Source organism: Siphateles boraxobius, unplaced genomic scaffold (assembly GCF_051911475.1).
Source record: "Siphateles boraxobius isolate OS27281-9 unplaced genomic scaffold, OSU_SipBor_1 66, whole genome shotgun sequence".
Taxonomy (NCBI): domain Eukaryota; kingdom Metazoa; phylum Chordata; class Actinopteri; order Cypriniformes; family Leuciscidae; genus Siphateles; species Siphateles boraxobius.
In genome coordinates this window covers 8,377,846-8,400,714 of record NW_027509193.1, presented here as the reverse complement: position 1 = coordinate 8,400,714, position 22,869 = coordinate 8,377,846, and the positions used below count along the sequence as shown (strand labels likewise).

General features: G+C 34.9%; 1 protein-coding gene and 1 long non-coding RNA gene across 8 annotated transcripts in view; one reads left to right on the top strand and one right to left on the bottom strand.

Annotated features, from left to right (window-relative positions):
* LOC143721541 (uncharacterized) overlaps nt 1–22,869 on the bottom strand; it is a 323,157-nt gene that overhangs the window by 179,999 nt on the left and 120,289 nt on the right. The window lies entirely within an intron of this gene.
* Nucleotides 1–22,869, top strand: part of mrtfaa (myocardin related transcription factor Aa) — a 49,449-nt gene that overhangs the window by 19,113 nt on the left and 7,467 nt on the right. For 4 of the 7 annotated variants that reach the window (XM_077211977.1, XM_077211979.1, XM_077211975.1 and 1 more), the window contains exons 3-10: nt 5,287–5,352; nt 15,976–16,031; nt 16,104–16,179; nt 16,354–16,515; nt 18,385–18,545; nt 20,510–20,617; nt 21,016–21,266; nt 22,632–22,800. In XM_077211977.1, coding sequence (XP_077068092.1) covers nt 5,287–5,352; nt 15,976–16,031; nt 16,104–16,179; nt 16,354–16,515; nt 18,385–18,545; nt 20,510–20,617; nt 21,016–21,266; nt 22,632–22,800 — 1,049 coding nt within the window. Of the gene's footprint in view, nt 1–547; nt 847–4,674; nt 4,780–5,286; nt 5,353–15,975; nt 16,032–16,103; nt 16,180–16,353; nt 16,516–18,384; nt 18,546–20,509; nt 20,618–21,015; nt 21,267–22,631; nt 22,801–22,869 lie in introns of those variants that run through there. The other 3 variants (XM_077211980.1, XM_077211978.1, XM_077211976.1) reach the window with 2 other exon arrangements.

Genomic DNA, 22,869 nt, shown 5'->3' with positions numbered 1-22,869 from the left:
GCCAAACAGAGCGGTTTTACACCTTAACAGTGAGGGTTGGCTGTCAGACAGACTTAAAATGCATTTGCAAAAATTCTGCAGTCTTAAATAGCTGCACCAGACAATTATGTTCTCTCAACAGCTGCCAGAAAGTCTGCACATTTTTTGGAAGTCATATTTCTACGATTTTCATTTCAGCCATGTATTCATAGTAAGAAATGAAGTACATATCTGTGTGTCATTCTGTCGGCAGAGATAAGTCATTGAGTGCAAAGTGGGTTGCCTTACAAAAAACACACAGTACTCAGCACAAATGTGTGTGTGTGTGGAACGAATGACTTGAGGAACAGCTGCGGTAGTGCTGTCACACACACAGACACACACACACACACACACACACCTTTCCCTGCGGTAACTTCAGTCTCAATGCTGCTACTGCAACAGCAGGAGCTCTGGATCATTGATGTGGCTGTTTCTTCTCATCAGAAATCTCTTCTTTTTATTTTTTTATTTCTTTCTTTTCCATCATCTTCTACTCTCTTTTTTCCTCTCCCGGATTCCTGTGAGCAGATCAGCAGCTCGGGTGTTCTACGTGAATGACTGAAACAGATGAAAAATGAAAGACACAAAGGCTGAATGAAGTTTGAGTCAACTTGAACGTCTCTTTGAAGGAAAAGCAGTGAATCACTTCTTTTTGCCGCAGAAAGATTCATTTACCTTTTGAAAACATGACCACCATGCTGGACACCAGCTCTTGGCTCCACGCTGGCCCCGCCTCTTTTGGATCTGCTCCAGTCAGCCGTGTTATGAGGAAAAGAGCTGTCCGATTGGACCGTGAGCGGCGTGCTTGCCTGAGTCTGAGAGAAGGTGTGGAGTCGTGTTGCATGTATGCATTCAGACCGACAAACACACTTAAAGCCTTTAGCAAGTGTCTGAACAAGGCCCTAACTCTATTCAACTTTACCACATCGATCAACCTTATACTACATAAATGAACTGTGGGGTGCCATTATGGTTTTAAGCAAATGTCTCAAATATTGATAAATGTATATATAAGTCATGCCTAAAGCATGTTGTAAAACTATGTACGTATGCCACCAGTTAAAAATAGGATAAATGTTGTTTTTTTTATGGTCAGTTTTCTCTTTTAGGTCAAATACCATCCATCATAATAGCAACAGTTTAAACAGAATATTGCTAAGAGAGTTAGTATATCTATATAGAATGAATAGCACACCTTTATTTAGTGGCACAGAAGTTTGAAAGTAACTATTGCCCTCTGGTGTACGGTTTTGTTACTTTAAGACTAATACATGAGCATATTTTAAGTATGTTCAGCCGGGTCATATTTTGGCCAAGAGCTCATGTACTTGCATAGAGAATGTTTCTAGTCTAATACAGTCTATAAACGTGAAACTGTGCAGTTATAGAAAATCTACCAAAACTTAGTATCTTTCTTCTACGTCTGTTTTACATTCATTAATGCTTTTTTTAAAGTCTAAAAACAAACACATAATTGGGTATATAACTAGCTTATAAATTGGCTGTGGATTAGCAATCAGATCTAATTAGATCAAATGTGAGCTGTGATGTTGTTTTATTGAATATTTGATCAGTGAGATATGTAAACACAGGCTTGATCCACTGAGCTGTTTGCACGTGTTTGTGTGATCGTGCGTGCTGTGCTTGACATGCCATGGGTGATAAGGGAACCAGAGTGATGACATTTCCCTCGATCCAGGATGAAAAAGCATCAGCTCATGCATGCACATACACACACATATATATATTTTAACAGCACATTTAGGTGTCCTGTAGGTTGCAATTTGAGACGTGAGGCGTAAATTACAATGATATCTCCTATAACTCAGCGGCAGCTCAGCAGCCTGCCACACAGATTGAGTGTCAGGTACAGAATAGCTGTCAGGACTCAAATAGAAACATATGGAGTACAAGGTATCAAGAAAAATGGAGAGATTCCAAACAGCTACCATACACTCTTGCATTGTGAGCTTAACTGTGATATTTGTGATAAGAACATAGAAACCATAAGTAAAGCAACTCATTTAGAGGGGTTAGATCAGTTTATATTCTGCCTTTGGTGAAACCTTGAATCTGATTGTTTGACAGATGTTGCAGGGTATTGATTCATTCTCTTTAACTACATGGCTATGAAGTAGTTTCAGGTATATCAAATAAAATATATTTTCTTTTGGGGAGACATTGTGTGGAGGACACAAGTGTCTGATTCACAATCTAGTTGTTTGTTTTAGCAATAATCGGTTCAAGAAAAATATGCGGCTTCATTACATATAATATATATATATATTTAAATATTTTCGTTTAATATATTCATATAACTTAAATGGTAAGCTTCACCATTTAACTGTGTGGCAAATGTATTATAGTATAATTGCATATAGGCTATAGTAAAATATTTTTTATATTTTTGCTTTTCATCTATATTACTATTTACATATTACCTGTGTCACATTTATATATAAATAATATTTACAAATAAATTATATTTTATGATTTCGCAAGAAAGAAGTACTCTCTATACGGATAAAGTTTTTTTTTTTTTGCTGCAATTTGTGCTGAAACAACTAGGAATTCACACACACGTCACATCATACACACACAATCTTGCCAGACTAACTTTAGATCCTTAATACTGTGATTATGAGTCATAGGCCTTAATTCTTTTGCTTACGATGGGTTTGACGATCATTAACTCGCAGTGTTGAGGTTTAATGTCTGTTAGCACCGTTGTCTCCCTGAAACGTTTGCACACGCCTCCTGTAAAGCCATCTCGATTTCACCTCCCGAGCGTCTTTAGTGACCTCATGCCCAGATCAAAATTCAGAACCCCATCAGCTGTTGTGTTGATCAGACGCCAGATCACAATTTAGCTGCGCAACAGGTGCGACACTGGCTCTATTCCACTACACAAACAGGTGCTATTGGTGCTTGGTTGATAAATCTAACCGTACTGACAGGTTATGACCTCAACAACAGTAGCCATGTTAAAAAAAAAAACACGTCTTCAGGCTTTTATGCTTGTCGAATGAATGTTAAAATGATTTTGTTGTACAAACTATGGTACCTAACTCTGTGTGTGTATGTACTGTGTTTTATATACAATTTATTTAAAGGTTTAGTTCACCCTAAAATGTAAATTCTGTCATTAATTACTTTTGTTCATCTTTGAAACGCATATTAAGATATTTTTTAAAGAAATCTGAGAGATTTTGGTCACTCCATTGAAAGTCCTAAACTCTTGATGCCTCAAAACATTCATAAAGAGATCATAAAACTAATCTTTATGAATTGAGCGGTTTAATTCAAGTCTTCTGAAGAGACACGATCACTTTACATGATGAACACATTTGATTTAGGCTTTTATTTGCATATAAACACTGATCATACACACATAGAGCACTCAAATGTAGTAAACAAAGTCAACTGTACTTGCTTGACGCTTGAGAATCAACTTCATTAGTTGTTGTGGAAGTGTAATGAAAGCCTAAATTAAATCTATTCGTCTCTCTTCAGAAGACTAAACCGCTTGATTCATATAGATTAATTTTATGATCTCTTCATGAACATTTTAAAGCGTTAGAGTTTTGGGTGAATAGACTTTCATTGGAGTGACAGATTACATTAGAAATATCTTCATTTGTGTTTCGAAATGAACGGAAGTGTTTGTAACAACACGAAGGTGAGTAATTGATGACAATTTTTGGGTGAACTAACCCTTTAATGGATATTAATAAAGAATATTTAATAAAAATGTTGTATCTATCATATATTGTTAATATTGCAGACTGGATGTTTTTCTTTTCTACATGTATTAGCAGTTCTTACTGTAGTTCCACTAACATCTAGATTCATGTTCACTTTACACCACCACATGGTTAATGACGACACCAGGAAGCAAATGTGACAAAATGTCAGATGCGAGAACAAATACCACAGCTAGAGATGGCTTGATTTAGCCTCGTATCATGTTATTAATCTAACGCAGAGAGGCCTATTCCCACCACATGGTGTTTAGTTGCAGATTTGTTACATGAACGACTTGGATATGCGTTCTCATATACTGTATGTTTGAAACCTGCAGGGTTATAATGCTAAAATATGATTCTGATGCTTTATGTTTCCGATAAAACCGCTGACACATGGCAAATATTTTTGTCATTGCAATTCTGTTGGTGTTTCTTCTAATGAAGGAGATTGATGATTGACTTTTGCACGACATTTGTAGTTCGGATAATGATGATACTTTAATGCTGTTGACGAACTTTGGTGAATCCAAATATGAGCCAATGAGCAACAACCTTGTGCTGTCTCCTTGTTTTACCTCATGTATTGTGGCTTTAATGCTAAATCACTTGATTAACCAAATGTATGTTGTTACTGTATCTTTGAGGTTTCCGTCCAACCCCAAATAACCTGAGAAAATGTTTGCTTGAAGTGTAAATATCCCTAACTCTAGCATCTATATTGTATTATTCATGGTAGAAGTGCCAGGATCATTTTAATACAAGTAGGTCTAATCGCAATATAGATTCAAACACTCTTCAAGGCAGTTTCATGGAATTGACAGTCTTTCTTCCTGTGGTAAGCCGTGGAAACATCTCGCACACTTGCTTCTGTTTTTAATTGAATGTAGAAACAGGAAGAGGAAGTATGTTGTAGTCTGTTCTCTCTCCTCTATGACTGATAAGCTCTCTGTCGGCTGTCAGGAAGAGCTTGTTCGAGGGGAGGATGAAGGAGACAGATCGAGCTGCTCGCCGGGTATTTGATCAACTTGTGTGTCTTCTGTCATGATGCGTTTCCTTACGTTTATAGCCTGCTGTCTCCTGAACATGCAAATATTGAGGCGTCGAATCATTTTGTGAAGAGTTTGTAAACTTTGTTTCAGTTCAGATGTGTTTCTGTTTTGAGAGATTCAAATGTGTTTATTGCACAAAACCTGCTTGTTAGCACCTTTTTAGCACTCTTTTGTGTTTTTTACTGGGTTTACAGTCTATGAAATGCTTAATTTTTTATGTATATAAGTATAGTTTTGTATCTGTGCACTTTTGATGTGCAGTTGATGCTGCTTATCTGAATCTAAATGTACAGTTTATCAGTCTTTTCACTGTGTAACAGTTATATCGCAATAATTGATGAAATGAGTTAAATGTGTATTTTTAACCCTCTTTGTTAACCTGTTGTTTATTTCAGAGTTGAATCAGAGTCGTTTTGATCCTTTGATAATTGACTATATGTCTTCATCTTTTACTTAATTTTTTCTTCTAGTGCTCCAACTCAAACTTCAGCAGAGACGTACTCGAGAAGAACTGGTTTGCCAGGGGATCATGCCACGTAAGAACCACTCACACTTTCCTAGTAGTACTAGTAAAAAAAATCTGTTGTTATTTTGCACTTCTGTTCGTTGATCTTTCTGTAGTACATCTCAAATGTTCTCCTCCTTTTGCACAAGTTTCATCACACCTTGTACACGGTTTTCATCCTTAAATGAATCTGGGTAAATTGTAGTTACCTTGTGGTTAAACTTAGACAGGATGAGAGAGACTAGCTATCTGCTAAGATGCTGATTTGGTTTGCTAAACATAAGATAGAGTCGAACTCACTTCCTTTGTGCTGTGGTTTCACAGAGCCCATTCATCTCAAAACTACAAATTCTGCTTAACTGTCGGGTCATCGCTATTCTGATGGTGCCTACGCACTCGATTTTGTCAAAAAGGTTTCCATCTTGTGTTGGCTGGAGATGTATGATTTGATTTAAGTCCGTTAAAATTAAAAGATAGTTTAATTTGAATGCTTAATGATGAGCAAAACAAGTACCTAGAGGTTTCACCCACACATAGATCCCAGTGTATGTTTGAACAAGCTTTTTTTGAGGTCAAAACTTTAAAAGTAACTCAGGTTGAATAACTCAAATCTCTCACTCTTTTCCTTTTATGCTTGTTCTCCTTCACCAAGTCTAATAGAAGAACGGGCAAATTATATGTAATTACTCATCTTACATCTCATAGCTAAGTTGGGCATTGCTAAGATGTTGTGCAAGTAGAATTTTTGACATTTGGAATTCTTGTCTGCTGATGTTATTTGGGAATTTTTTCATTTTGAAGCCATTTTTGTATCAGTGCACATACGCAGCCAATGGTTCTGGTGTACTGACAAGTTTTTTTAGTAGTTGTCAAGTTTAGCCAGGTGAGAAATTTGAGTCGCGCCATTCTATGTCGGTGGTGAGTTTGAGACCGTCATGTTAAGCGTCTTGTTCACACATAACTGAGACTTTAACAAACTTGCCTCACACAGGATGCACAGTTTAAAAAATGCAACTCTTTTAGACACATAAGCCGGGGACACACTTAAACGCCTGTAAGACCAATTATAAATGTAATTTGATACATACGACTGGACTGATCATGCCCAAAACGTGCCGAGTCAGAGAGTTGCGTTCAGTCGGTGTTCACAGTCGGTGTTTAAAACCTGCTGCAGTCGTTGCAAACAGTCTGTTGTGTGTTCAGTTCAGTGTTAGAATGTTTCAGCTAGTCGTTAAGTGTTTCTGAACGTTTCTAAAAGATCTGAATATTTAAAGTAATTCATTTATCAGCCTTCTAGAATATTATAAACACTTTTGAATTGACTATTATGGGTTATTCTGATGTACTCCTATAAAAGTTGTACACAGGGATTGACTGCTACTCCGCCCAAGTAGCAGTGCTTCGCCTTCTGAGAATACAGTTCCTAGTATTTATACGGTTAAAAGATGGCTGTGACTCATATGACCTTGTTATTTGTACACACTGTGACTAAACAAATCACAACATATAAATAGGAAAATGTTGCCATTATTTTGTCACTTATTGGGAGCAGTATGATAGCACAAAGATTGGAAGTAAATGGCTCCAGCTAAGCTAGGCTAGCGGTGGGTGCATCAGACAGTTACAGCACGCACGGAGATGAAAAGTGTATGTATGGACTTATCTACTCTGGGGGATACGGTGAATAAGCTAAAGTCCCAAAAAGTCGGCGTGTTCTTTTAACAACCAGCAACCCACCAAATGCGGATGGATTTCAGCAGTGATGTTTAATGCAGTCACTTCTATTAGCCACTTTAGCAGGTTGAATTTTATATAATATACATTTTCAATTGTAGTCTATTAATAAGGCATCTAAAATAATATACTAAGTGCAATCTAGTGTTGTTAAAAATATAGATTTTTTCCATACATATTGATACTGAAATATCTGAAACTATTCCGCAGGATACACAAAACAATTCCAGTTGCATGTTCTCGCTCTCTAATCTCTCCGACAGCGAGTGGCACACAAACCCGCGTCCCTTTACTCACTCGTTTCATTTGCTCCGGATACCCCATGGTATCTATCGATGTCAAAATAGTGAATGTTTGTGAATTGAACAGTGAAAATTCTGAGTGGCTAGTAACTTTAGAAAACCACTAGGCAGTGGCTGGTGAGCAAAAAAGTTCATGTCCGGGCAAGCCCTGGTTGTACAGCGCTGAAAGATTTTTTCATTGTAGGGTGCGATTAATTTCTTACTAGCTATGTTTCCAGATTTAATTTATGCGAATAACTGGAATATAGCATAAAAAATAAATAAAGCTTTGTTTCCATACTTGTACAACGTTTTTAAGAAAATAAAATAGATTTTTTTTATTATGTTTATTTATTTATTTATTATTATTATTATTATTATTTTATTCTTTTTTTTAACCAGTGCATTTACAAAACCTATTATGGAATCTGTCCCATTTTGTTTCCAAGTTTCCAACTAATCATGTACATGAGAAACCAACAGTTGCATTCGTCTGCCATCCTCCGATCTCTGGCTCTACTCCTTTATGAAACATTAGACAAACTTCTGAGAATATCTAGTGGAGAATCACTAGTTATATAATCCAAATGATTGGACTGATGTGATGCTTGAAGCTAAGCTATAGAGCATGAACCATTCCCTTGCTCTAGCCCTTCATCTGAATCTGAATATGAGTTTGTATTTTGAATATTTATTTAAAGGTCTTAAATTTCATTCTTTCATATATGTAAATACTCTTTAACCATGTCATGTTGTCTCCAGAGATCTGGTCAGGCTAATCAGAGATCTAATTTCGCATATGTATTTTGCATATGTGTCTATTTCTTATGATTTTAATTTACAGTAGGAAATATGATAGTGTAGTATTTTAGTTTACTCTTTGAATTTGGATAAAAAAATGCTGTCAATTTATGTTTGTTTTGTATTAAATATTGGTTGTGTGAGTGGCTCTTTAAGAAGCCGCGTCGAAAAGTGGAACCACCAAATGCTTGCTTAATATCTCTTCTTAGAATCATCTTTAAAAGAAATGAAAACCAGAAAAGCAGAAACAGAGAGTTAAAATGAGGTGGTACTTCCATTTAGTAAGTTTATGTAATGCTTCATACTGGTCCCATAGTATCTTCCAGCATCTGTGATCTAATTTGAACCCAGTGTCTGCTGATATCAGCATCTCGCTTGGCACACTGACTGGACCATCAACACTGTTCAACCACCAACAATAATGCCATAGAAACCACAGTCTAAGAAGCAATTTCCTTAACTATCTTATCTATTTTTTAATTTATTATTTATTTAATTTGAGTTTTCATACATTTTATTTTTAATACAATGCATACAATTAATCAGAAAAAAAGTAGGTTTGGGAAACCTGTTTGAAAACAGTCATGGTAAATCTATCCCAGGATTCTACTCGTCTCACGTTAGCCACTCTACATGGGCGCTCGCTCTAACATTAATGTTAACCTAGAATAATGTGTGCATAATAAGTGTTTGTGCGGAGAGTGGAAGCTACATTAGTACAGCTCTTGCAGCATGACATATTTAACTCAATGTGTATTGAGTGTATAACTTAACCCTTATAAACACTTATAAGTTTATTAATAAATATAATTAACCCTTAAAGACCTAGAACATTTTTGGGGCACCTGACTTGCCTGTACTTTTGTTTGTTTTCTAACCCATTATAGCAGTCAGCATCAAGTGCCATATATCATTTTAAACAGGAGAACTTGAAGTTTCAATCTAGCTCATTTATATTCCCAATTTTACATTTTTTTTTGTCTGGGAATGGATGAATTTACCAGAATTTACCGACAGCAAATTTTTTTGTTTTTTTACTCCACTCAAACAGAACCTCCTGAAGTCTGAACTTGAACCCTAAGCAAGTTCTAGCCATTTATTACAACATAGAACACTGGAGCAAAGTTACATATATATATATATAAAATCTGAAAATGAACAACAAACAGATAGTGCAGCAAGTAGTGTAAACAATTGTGAAAAAATGTCTTGTGCAACAAAAAATACAAACAGTGCAAATGATTTTCACAAGCTATATAATTATTAACCAAGCGTGCCGCACAAGCCCTGAAAAGTGAAGCTAAAGCGTCTCGATCGCCCCCCGGTGACCGGTCCTAGTATGGCTCATAAACCCCGCCTCCCCAGGTTATTCAATGGGACGTGAGACCATCTAAACAATTAAATTACAATTCACATATCTTTTTTCCAAAGACAGTTTCTGTCATTTACTGTAGTTTTCATCACGCTGATTTAATTTCAAGTGTTTGTTTTTAAAATAACTTTGTTTTTAGTTAGTTATTTGATGCAATAAAAACGGCGCTGTGGTGTCATGATTGACAGCTGTGATTGACAGGTTCTCTGAGCAAAGTAGTCACTGAAGCAACAACGGACTTTTTTTCGGGATCTTTGGAGGACTGAGGAGATTGGAGCTTTAAATTTAATATCTAAATTTCTAGAATGAATTATTTCACACCAACATACTGGGTTGTTCTGCAGCAGAGGCGCGTGCTTATATTGATTCAGCGAGAGTGAGGGCGGGACCAGAGCGGGACGTTGATTTCACGGCTTTACTTCCTGCGCATGTCTGGTCCCGAAATCGCAAGTGCGCAGACTCAAGTCCCAAGATGTCACCGCTATATCGGGACAATTGCGGCTTCACTTCTCGCCAATGGAAGAGAGCGAACGCGCGTCGTCCATCTTTTTTTACAGTCTATGGTATTAACATATACAAAATGGAACTCTTGTCTGTGTCAGTGATCTCCGTCGGACACAATTCCATTGGACATTGTGTAGATTTATTCTTGTTTTTGATTTATATTACGCTTTGTCAGAGAGTATTCTCATGCAAATCTGTTCATTTGTGTTTGTTTTCATGCACGCAAATATGCATGCACACACTCACTCACGCAACTACTTTCAGTTTGCGTCAGTTCAAATTTGCAAAGGAAGATGCTAATTGGTGCAAAATACCAAAACCTTTGTTTATTGGTTGAGTAGTTTCAACCAATCTGGGGATGGGGGTGGGACTAAGAATCTGTCCGACTGAGACAAACGCGATACCACAGAAAAGCAGGGAATCTCCTCTTTACAAGACTTTTTAAAGCATACAGATTGGATTAGCAGTTGAAAAGTTATTCAACATTTAAGAACAATAGTTATTTTTAGCCACGGGCTGTCTCGGTTTTTAAGGGTTAAGTAATTAATTAGTATCATAAACAAGCAAACAGTCGATTAATGGCTTAAATGAACGACTACAAGTCGACTAGAAAAATCTTTGTGCGCTCTTGCTCGTAATGAGTGCATGACTAGCCATGCTCTTCATTGGGTAGGTTACACACACACACACACACACATACTCAGTTGAGTCAGTGAGCAGGTGATAAGCAGTGCATTTAAATACATGCCATGTTTCCCATTATATCTGTTAGTAAAAGGTCAGACGCCTGCTATACTCATCAAAGCCATTTGCTTTCCAAATCCTTTTGATTATATGAAGCAAACCACATACTCGGCAGAGATAATATAGCAAGTTGTTTGGATAGAAATGGTCTTTCCAAAATAGAAATAAACAGCAATGACAGCAGATGGCAACTTAAGGGGATCTTTACAGCTCTCACCCAATAACTGTCTGGATCTAAATATGGACCCCAAGGGGAAGGAAAAGCCACCAGCAAATCTGCGAATGTGAATCTGCTCTTTTAGAGTATTCCTCTGCCCTACTTTCACTGTCTTCTCCCTTTCACTTCCTGTGTGTGTCTGCACTTCCTGTCAACTCGAATGCCCTATTGCACTCGTATCTGGCTTATCTGATCACCCTTGACTGAGTCGACATGCTTCCCCCATTAAAACACATTATTACAACCTTAGAAATAAGGACAATTTGACCTTTGATGCATCAGAATCATCGGGCCTGACTGTAAATTTATAGTCTTTCTAATTTCGAAAAATATTGTTTAACAGCGAAATTATAGTTTTGAATTTAATGCTTTTCTATTTTATTTTCAGTTTGTCCTTTTAATTTAGATTTTTTTATCATCAGTTTTCACTCTAACTTTTAGTTTTAGCTTTTTTAATAGGCCTTTTAGGTTCTTTTTATAGGCCTAGTTTAAGTTTAGTAAGCTTTAAATTTAGTTTTAGGGTAACACTTTATTTCGATAGTCCACTCCACTTTAGACATTTTGCTGACTATAAATTACTTTGCAAGTACATGCCAACCTTACAGTCTACTAATACTCTGAGAGTTAGTTGGCATGTGGTTGCAAAGTAACTTGCAGTTAGTAGAATGTCTGAAGTGGACACACAAATCTAAATAAAGTGTAACCACTTCTGGTTGTGTTTTATGTATTTTTGTAATGCCAAAGAGTACTAAATGATGTCATTACAATTCAGGGCTGACTATAGAAGTCATATGTTATAAAATAGTTTTAAATATTACACTATATTATATTTATATTGACTATTCTGCATCAAAAACTAAAACTAAAATCAATTTGTGGCCAATTTTTAATATTTCTTTAAATTGTATTATATGAAAAATGTTTGTTTTTCTAGTTTGGGAAACTAGTTTCTAGTTTACTGGGTTCAGAATAAGTTAATAAAAATGTTTGGATGTATTTTAAGTTTACGTTAATGATGCTAATAACACTGTTTGTTGGTGATTGATTTAGTCACAGTGGACGTGTTACTGTTGAGAATCATTTAAATCTGTGTTCTTAGCACAGTGAATTGCATATCCAGGATGCAGTTCAGAAAAGAAAGCTGAAGATTTGAGCCCGAGTCTTGACGTGGATGTGGTTACAGGGACATTGCTTAAATTCTGATTACATAACCTAAAACAATATGAAATGTCTTTAGGCACTGCATAAAGCCTATACAGACATCTACATTATGAATGCAGTTATAAGAGGTTTACAACACAAACTAATTGTGTCTGTGCCCTAATTTTCACCTTTCACCTCATTTTCAAACCTTTTCTGCCTTGGTAATTCCTCTTTGGAAGATAAACGACAAACATCGCCATGTTTTTGACTGTTATGGACAATTGTGAATGTCAGCTTTAATAATTGGTCTGTCCCAAGATTTTGATGTCAGATAAAGCAACTGTATTTGATCTAAATTATTCAATGGATCCCTCATATCAAGATTAGAAATGGTGTTTAATAGGGTTTTAGAGCTGAAAATGATGATGAGTGGTTTTTCAGACTAACCTCATAATTTCTCTCTCACACACTGTTCTCTCTTTAGGCAGATAACTGCATTCTGTCTTTTTGCTGGTCAGGGTTAAAGGGCTGTGTGTGTGTGTGTGTGTGTGTGTGTGTGTGTGTGTGTGTGTGTGTGTGTGTGTGTGTGTGTGTGTGTGTGTGTGTGTGTGTTGCTGTGCGCAGTGCATGAACCACTTTGACCCCATAGACCATAACCTCTCAAAAAACGACTACAGCACTCATCTTTTTCTTGCTTCTTTCCAGCCCACTCTTTTTTTCTCTTTCCACATGCTGTCATAGAATAATAATATAAGAGATAAATTCAGTGTCTGTGGCTTTGTAATTCTCATTCATTGTAGGCAGGGTGCAATGTACAGTATAATGTGCATCAAAACGTAAGATTGAAGTAGTCTTAAAAAGTACTTGAATTTAATTGAATCAAATTACAAATGTACATATTTTTAAGTGATTTTACATGATTTTTTTAAATATAATAACTGTATAACATTATGAAAAGGGAAGGAAGGGAACAAAAAAACTTGCAGTTCGCAATAGAAAATAGGAACAAAAATCATTCTCAGTTGTTTCAGACTGAAAACTTTATTTTTAAATAAATTTCGCAATTTTTTTTATATATATATATATATATATATATATATATATATATATATATATATATATATACAAGGTTCCCACGGGTCAAGAAAAATTCAAGACCCTGGAAAGTTTTTGAAAATAAACATGCATAGATACAGGTCCTTGATATGCTTGAATTTATTTTGTGCAAGAAGTTTTCTGAAAAAATTCCATATTATTCCCTCCGGTTCGCTAATGTGTTTCGCCAACACTTCGTAGCCTATGCATACTAGCTTTCTTGATTTACTTTAGTTACGCGTATTTATGTGTTGCGTTAAGTGTTTCCTGCGTGAGGTTTATGTTGTACGTTGCCATGACATTCACACAAGCACAAAACTACTACGATGGTACCTCAGCGTTTAACACACACCACAAAACATTGCAAAAATGAGTTGAAATGAGCTGGAACTGTAAAACGTTGGAGCTGTTTCGGTTGCGGTGCTCGGTGACTGACGTCTGTTTAACTCTGCATAAGTATGAAAATACATATGTTGTATGTATGGCCCTACACTTTCCACTGACTATATATATGTATATATATACACACACATTTAGACCACTTAACTTATTGATTGCTATCAGGATGTGAAGAGACTTTCAACCAGCATAACAAAAAAAAATTCCGGAGCAAATCACCTACCTTCCTTTAAGTCTGAAACAACTATAAAAATAGGCTATTATATATATATATATATATATATATATATATATATATATATAATATGTATATAATTATAATATAATTATGTGTGTATATATATATATATACATGTGTGTGTATATATATATATATATATATATATATATACCAATATATATATATATATATATATATATATATATATATATATATATATATATATATAACTCACCCTTTTGAATTATATGGTTTTAAGTGTCAGGACATAATAAAAAAAAAACATCTGGTCTTTATCAGGTCTGAAAATTACATAAATACAACTTCAGATGAACAATAACACATGACATATTACATTTTGTCATTATTTATTTAACACAAATAAAGCCAAAAAAAGCAAACTAAGTACACCTTGTGATTCAATTGCTTGTAGAATCACCTTTAACAGCAATAACTTGAAGTAATTGATTTCTATATGACTTTTTTAGTCACTCACATCGCTGTTGAGGAATTTTGGCCCGCTCTTCTTTACAACGTTGCTTCAGTTCATTGAGATTTGTGGGCATTTAATTATGCACAGCTCTCTTAAGGTCCCGCCACAGCATTTCAATTAGGGATGCACCGAAATGAAAATTCTGTGTAGAAACGAAACCAAAAATTCTGGACGCACTTGGCCCAAAAACAAAACCGCAAATGACTTTTTTTTTTTTTTTTTTTTAATTAATTTCTTATTTTAAATTAGTTTTTTGTATAATTGTATTCATATTAGACTTTTTAATTAAATTCAGTAATTTCATTGATTCTGAATAAAAAAAAACTATTAATTTGGTATAACTTGTTTATTTGGTAAACTAATTTGGTATACAGAGGATTTCATGGTCTACTCAAAGACTGTAAGATGCGCAGCAGGTCCTGCGACTGCAAAACCAGCCCAAATCATCACCCTTCCACCAGCGCGATATACAGTTAGCGTGAGGTGTCTGTGCTGGTATGCTGTGTTTAATTTTCACCTAACGTAGTGCTGTGCATTAAATGCCCAAACATCTCCACTTTGGTCTCGTCTGTCCAGAGGACATTGTTCCAGAAGTCTTGTGGTTTGTTCAGATGCAACTTTGCAAACCTAAGCCGTGCTGCCATGTTCTTTTTAGAGAGAAGAGGCTTAGTTTCTACTGACAACCCTTCCAAACATGCCATAATTGTTCAGTCTTTTTCTAATTTTACTGTCATGAACTTTAACATTTAACATGTTAACTGAAGCCTGTAGAGTCTGAGATGTAGCTCTTGGGTTTTTTGAGATTTCTCATTGCACAGTCTTACCTTGGGGTGAATTTGCTGGGACGTTCACTCCTGGGAAGATTGGCAACCGTCTTCAATGTTTTCCACTTAATAATAACAATAATCTTCCTCACTGTAGAGTAATGGTCTTCAGATTGTTTAGAAATGGCTTTATAACTATTCCCAGATTGATTGCAGCAACAATTGCTTCTCTAAGATCATTGCTGATGTTTTTCCTCCTTGACATTGTGTTTTAACACACACCGAACACTCCAGACCAGCAAACTGACAAAACTTCTGCTTTTATAGAGTTGGTCACACTTGCTGATGATCAATTAATCAAAGAGATTTGATTTGCAGCGCCTGACAGCTACTTACCCTCCTAATTCCTATGGAAGCAGTAGTTTGTCACACATGGCTTCTCCATTTTGGCCTAGTTTTTGTTAAATAAATAATGACAAGTACTCAGACTATGACTCTGCTGGGTTAAACTGTCTCTCAGATGTGCCTGTTGCGGTATTATTTTTAGATTTTGCAAGTACAAATGCGTACGTGCGCCTGAAGTAAAGAGATGCAGTGTAATACGCTGTTCTTGTTTCAAGGTCTTTATATTATATTTTTATTTGTATAAAAATAACATGTTCACCAAATCCAAACTAAAAAGCTATGAAAAATATATGCAAGTTAACACACTGAAGCAAAACCGTTGCCTGCGGCGCAGATCACAAGTTTGCTATTTATGATTTCTCTAATTTACCGAGAAATGTTTTCCATTCTAACCGCTCTTTTTTTAAACAGAGAAACTTTATACATGTATTTGTCAACTTAGGTTTAAAAGTCTTTTCACTTTGTATCTTTTTGCCTTCCAGCACTGAAAAGTTCTGCGTCCTTTCATGAGCAGAGACGAAATTTAGAACGAGCTAGGGTAAGTCCTACAACAAAGATTACATTTTTTTCACTCTCACTTTATTCCTCATACCTTCCTCCTGTATCTCAGACTGAGGATTACCTGAAGAGAAAGATCCGCAGTCGTCCAGAGAGGTCAGAGCTGGTCAGGATGCACATTCTTGAAGGTGAGTATTTTAATAACACCCTTTACAGTTCCAAACACAGACACACACCTCACAGAGAGAGCAGAGGATAAGACGTATACCGTGGTTTAAAAGTTTAAGTCTGAATAAAAAGTTTAAAACAATATGACAGGGTTATATACAGCATGTTTAACTGTATGTGTTTCCTGTATATAGAGACGTCAGCGGAGCCATCTCTTCAGGCCAAGCAGCTTCTGCTGAAGCGAGCTCGTCTAGCTGACGACCTGAACGATAAAATCTCCCAGCGGCCTGGTCCGATGGAGCTCATTCACAAAAACATCCTTCCAGTTCACAGCAGCCTCAAACAAGTCATCATAGGTACTAAATTAAAGCCAGAAACACAATAATGATCACAAGGCAGAGTAAAAGCTTTATTTAGTTATAGACCAATATACAAGCCGAAAACAGTTGACCATTTAACATGAGTTGTAGTTTGCATTACCCTTGTATTATTTCTGTTTAATTTGAATTAATTTACCTTATTTACCTACTTTATACTATTATGCATGTATGTCTAATTTTTTCATCATTATATATTGAATTTTTATGATATATCTAGGACTACAAATAACAGTTAGATTGATAATCTGTCAGTTATTTAATAAAAATGTAAAATATTAAATATATTATAATAATAATAATATACTATAACACATGACAACTAATCAACAAAACTAATTTCTTAGACTGTTACAGTAGGTTTGTGCTTGTGCTTTTGTTTTCTTTAATAATATATAATATTATATTAGTATATATTTTAACTTATTTTATAATTAATATTATTTCTTGTTTTTTCAACTGGCAAAAAATGTATTTTGACAGCAGTAGAGCAGTTTTTATAGTAATCACTCATAACATATAGCATATATATATATATATATATATATATATATATATATATATATATTTGTATATAATATTAAAGAAAAACAAAAGCAGAAACCTACTGCAACTCTTTTAAGAAATTGGTTGATGATTATTTTTATTATTAGTTTTGTTGATTAGTTTTTGTAGTCATAAATATATTGCCATTATATCAGTCAAAAAAATAGGCTTTAAAAAGAAAACTAATCGGCCCAGCACCAGTTTTAGGTAAAAAATCCTCTAAGAAACTCTAAGATAGCAGTTACAACTTTATTGAACTTTCGGACTCTCTTTCATACTCATCATACTTAATCCATCTAAATCTTTATCTGTCTCTTTACTCACTGTTTGTTGTGAGTGACGAAGCAAAGCTCTATTTTAACGAGTTGGATAATTTTCCCTTCAACGCTTACATTCGCATTTATATTCCTCTCACTCAACATTTCTTCTGGATCATTCCCTTTTTTTCTTCAATCTACAGCATATCCATTCACAGGCACTTCACTTCTCATTCCAGCGCCGCTGTTAGGTGATATATGCGCATTCATCTTCATATTTATGTCCCGCCATGTTGCTGCAGCGGTGCAGAGGGCGATAATTTGATGCGTCGTTATGGTAATGAGATCGGTGTGCCTCAAACACCAAGTTAAATTAATTGGAGGGGAATTTACATTCATGTTCATACAGTATATGCCACTCTATGGTGGCAAGAGACGATTAACCGTGAAGTTTATGCAGCTTCACACAATGCAGCACAGAGAAGGAATGCTAAAAAGATGTTTGCACAGAATGACTTAAACCGTTTTAATCCCTAAATATCCTAATTAGAAACTTATCGGCATAATGCCACACGCTCAAATTAAATGGAAATATAATGCAGTGGCGTTTAAAGGTTTTATTATTCACTATAGGACAATATTAGTGCAGTGTAAGTGAAACCGGGAAATGGTGCTGTTCAGAGGTTTACTTCATGCTTTTTCTTATTTAAGATCACTGAGTATTTCTAAAACCATTTATTCATTTATTTTTGGCAATATGAAAAATCTCATGTTTTAGCTATAGGCATGAATCGTATTTCTTTACTTATTTCATTACACCTGGCATAAAATAAAGTGAAATGCAATTGTGAAAATAAACACTCTTTAAAATGCAAAAATAAAAATACATTGAAAATAAACAAAATAAAAGATTAAACACATATTTTTTGTGCCTGTCATCAACCTCCTGGGTCATCCTAGCACCCACCCCTGATGTTGTCTTTAGAAAATGTACAATTCTTGCATGTTTACTCTAACCATTCTTCTTTCACTCTCTCGCCTTCAGAGACAGAGTTTCCGAAAGTAGAAGCAGAGAACTCTTCATTTGATGAGGAAAGCAGTGATGCTTTCTCACCAGAACAGATACTCTGTCAGGACTCTCCTCTTGTCCACACCCACTTACCTTCTCCACCTGAGATACCAGCCAATGAAACAACACCAAAACAGGTGCCATATCATAATTTGCTCATATGAAATGATATGATGAATGAATGATGATTATAGCATAGGCCTACATGCGATCTCTCTCATTTCACAAAGATGTAATCATTCACTGTAACGCTAGTCAAAGCATGTCAGGGAAAAAAAACGGATGCTGCAATTATTGTGTTAAATATTTGTAATGCGTTATTAGAAAAGGAAATATTAATCAGGGAACTTTACATGTTATTTTTTACAGGCCTAATATATATATATATATATATATATATATATATATATATATATATATATATATATATTACATTTAAAAATATAAATATGAGATGTTGTATTGCAAATAGTTGAATTAAAATAAGTTGAAGTTGAAGTACTAAGATACTTAAAGTGAAATAAAATTAAAGCTAAATAGAAATATCTTAAAATTACAAATGACAAAAGCAAATAACAAAATTATAAAACAAACTAAAATTGAAATGAAATCTGAAAATATAAAAATAAAGGTTAATTCAAAGTATTAATATATGTAAGGAATAATTGTCAGTTCAGTAATTCAATAATTCAACAGCCCAAAGTCAATTATTCCACTTATACTACTTTTACCACACTTCAAGACATTGTTCAGATGATGTATTTCAAGACATTTTTTCAGGTTTTTGTCCTTAAAACACTCTTGTTTCTAGGTCTAATTTCTTACACATCTCATCCCACGCCTTAGAGCAATGTAGGCTTGAGCCACTGATAGCAGACTAATGCAGTTGAGAGAGAGAGAGAGAGAGAGAGAGAGAGAGAGAGAGAGAGAGAGAGAGAGAGAGAGAGAGAGAGAGAGAGAGAGAGAGAGAGAGAGAGAGAGAGAGAGAGAGAGAGAGAGAGAGAGAGAGAGAGAGAGAGATTACGCATTGGAATTACCTGAGTTTGTGTCTCTCAACAGTGTTCGTCTCTATTGTAAGCCGTTATTACCTCGCTAGTGAGAAATGTCATGTAGCTTTTAAGTTGCTAAACTATTTTTCTGATAAAAATGTCAGAGCAGCGCTGACCGCACGTTTCTGTGTGAGTGTGTGTCTGTAATGTACTGTATGTGTGTGTGTTTGAGAGAGAGTGGGAGAAAGAGAGTATGTGCTTTCCTAACACAATAAAACGTAATTTTGTGGCAAAAAACATGTAAATAATTTGACGTTTTTATCCTATTGTTTACTATATCTATTTGCTTTGGTCAGTGTCGTTGTTCTTTTGCTGTTGTCGGCTGTAAAAACCTATAGCTAAAATAACTGAAATCATTTGGCGAAGTGATATGGAACTGTAATACGGTCAAGAAAGACCTGCCTGGGACTACTTTAGCCGTGCTTTTCCATGAAAATAATTGCACACCTTAAAACGTTTATCAATCAATCAATCAGACTCAACCATTCAATAGCCCCATAGTATAATATAATATAATGTAAATACTACTAAAATAACAATGCAAACAGTATGTGATAAAAGGATTAGTGGTATGTAAAAGTATGGCAAACGTATATACTTTCCCATCACCAATAGCATGTATACTTCTAGCACATAGTATTGAGTGTCTCAAACACATAAAGGGTAGTCTCAATTTGTTTTCCATTAAACCTTTGCAAATCTAGCCAGTTTCAGTAAATCCCCTCTGGCTCATAAATAATAATCTATCATCATCAGAATATCACACACACACTTGGAAGTCTTCGGTAAGCTCCTCATGCTCAGTCAGCTCTCTAGAGCTCTGAATTATTTGCAACGCTCACCATCATCCTTCAGCTCATTAAACATCCACTCAGACACTTTCGCACACACTTATTCTAACAAGCATGCGTGTAATCGCACTTGATCATCTGCACGCTTTAATGTTTTGGTCCTGTAGTCACATGTACACACACATGCCCGCAATCTCTGAATAAAGTCACGCAGTCATGATGGATTTGCTTAAGTTCATGCGCTCCACCTGTTTCTCTTAGGTCCCGCCCCCTCCTCCTCCTCCTCTGCCAAACGCAGCTGGCCCCGCCCCTCTGCAGAAACCAGCCAGTGGAACAACAGGCCACAAGCAAGCTCCTGCACTACAAAAGGTGACGGTTCCTCATTGAACCCAGGACAGCTGTAATTACAATTTAAATTCTGGCACACGTGTCCTATCATGCACAGTGCAATAATGCCACAAGATAAATCCCTTTTCATGCTAGTCTTAGTTTTTGCCCAATATTTTTGACATATTGAGAATATTTTGGACACTATTATTAAGTAGCAATTAACTATATTAATTACAATATACATACATATATGTATCCAAAACTTATCCAGTTATTTTGTAAGACTGGAAACGTCTTTATTATCAAAATGTCATTGGTCAAAAGGTGACATTCCCCTAGTAGTTTAAAGATTATTATCCCTTTGATTTGGGATGGGGGGTTTGTCTGAATAACTAACATGTTAATGTTTAATCATAATCTCTTTCTGTCTTCTTTAGGGTGGTAAAGTGAGTAGTGAGCGCCCTGCTCAGCGCTCTAAGAAGGTGAGAGACAGTAAACCCAAAGTAAGGAAGCTGAAATATCACCAGTATGTTCCTCCGGACCAGAAACCTGAGCGTGAGCCTCCGCCTCTGCTCGACTCCTCCTACGCCAAACTCCTTTATCAACAGCAGCTCTTCCTTCAGCTTCAGATCATAAACCAACAGCAGCAGAACTACAACTACCACACCATCTTACCTGCTCCACCCAAGTAAGATACGCCACAAACACATATTTGTATGTTGATTATATATTGAACTATGCATGTTTTACAAAAAAAACATTAAAAAAAATCTTGTAATAAAAAAGATAAATGTATATTTTTTAAAGGATAAAGAACATTTTTATACAGGTCCTTCTCAAAAAATTTGCATATTGTGATAAAGTTCATTATTTTCCATAATGTAATGATAAAAATTAAACTTTCATATATTTTAGATTCATTGCACACCAACTGAAATATGTCAGGTCTTTTATTGTTTTAATACTGATGATTTTGGCATACAGCTCATGAAAACCCAAAATTCCTGTCTCAAAAAATTAGCATATTTCATCCGACCAATAAAAGAAGTGTTTTTAATACAAAAAAAGTCAACCTTCAAATAATTATATATTTTTGAGAAGGACCTGTATATATATATATATATATATATATATATATATATATATATATATATATATATATATATAACATTTTTCTTTTTAAAGGCAATTTAAAAAAAATATATATAGTATAAATATAATATATATAAAGAAATATTGAATATATACATATATATATACATATACCTGTATACCTATATATACATATACAATAAGGTTCATTAGTTAAAATTTGTTTACTGCATTAGTTAGCATGACCTAATAATGAACTGAACTTATACAGCATTTATTAATCTTTGTTAATGTTAATTTCAACATTTACTAATATTTTATTAAAATCTTGTTAACATTAGTTAATGCACTGTGAACTAACATGAACAAACAATGATCAGCTTTATTTGTATTAACTAACATTAACAAAGATTAACAGATACAGTAACAAATGTATTGCTCATGGTTAGTTTATGTTAGTTAATACATTAACTAATGAAACCTTATTGTAAAGTGTTACCATTTTTTTTTTAAATGTTTCTTGAAAGTACTCTTGTGCTCACAAAGTCTGACTTTATTTGATTTAAAAAAGTGAAAACAGTTATATTGTGGAATACTATTATAATTTTAAAATTCAATTCCAAATCTAATTTATATCAATTTATATCTAATTTATCTCAAATCTAATTTATAGTTTTTTCCCTTTTGATGATAAAGCATTTTCAGCAGCCATTACTCGTGTCTTCTGTCACATGATCTTTCAGAAATCATTCTAATATATTTTTCTGAAGATTCTTTGATTAATAGAAAGCACAGCATTTATTTGAAAATAGATTTTTCACTTGTGATCAATTTAATGCTTCGTTGCTGTATGAAAGTATGAACATCTTCAAAAACAACAATAATAAAAATGTACTGACCCAAACTTTTGAACAGTAGTGTATATATTACTGTTATTATATTGTTTTTACTCTTTATTTAGGCCTCCTGCTGATCAGCAGCTTGCCTCAGCCAATGGCCCGTCATCATCCAGGAATGACACGCAACCTCAATCAACATCCACTAATCTGACAGGTCAAAATCAGCAGAACACTGCAAATGGAGGCGGGATTAAAATAGGACCTCTGCCTCCTAACCTGGATGAGCTAAAGGTTGAATCACATGCTACACTTATCATTCTTAATTACACTACTCATTACTGGCTTGCTATTCAAATTGCT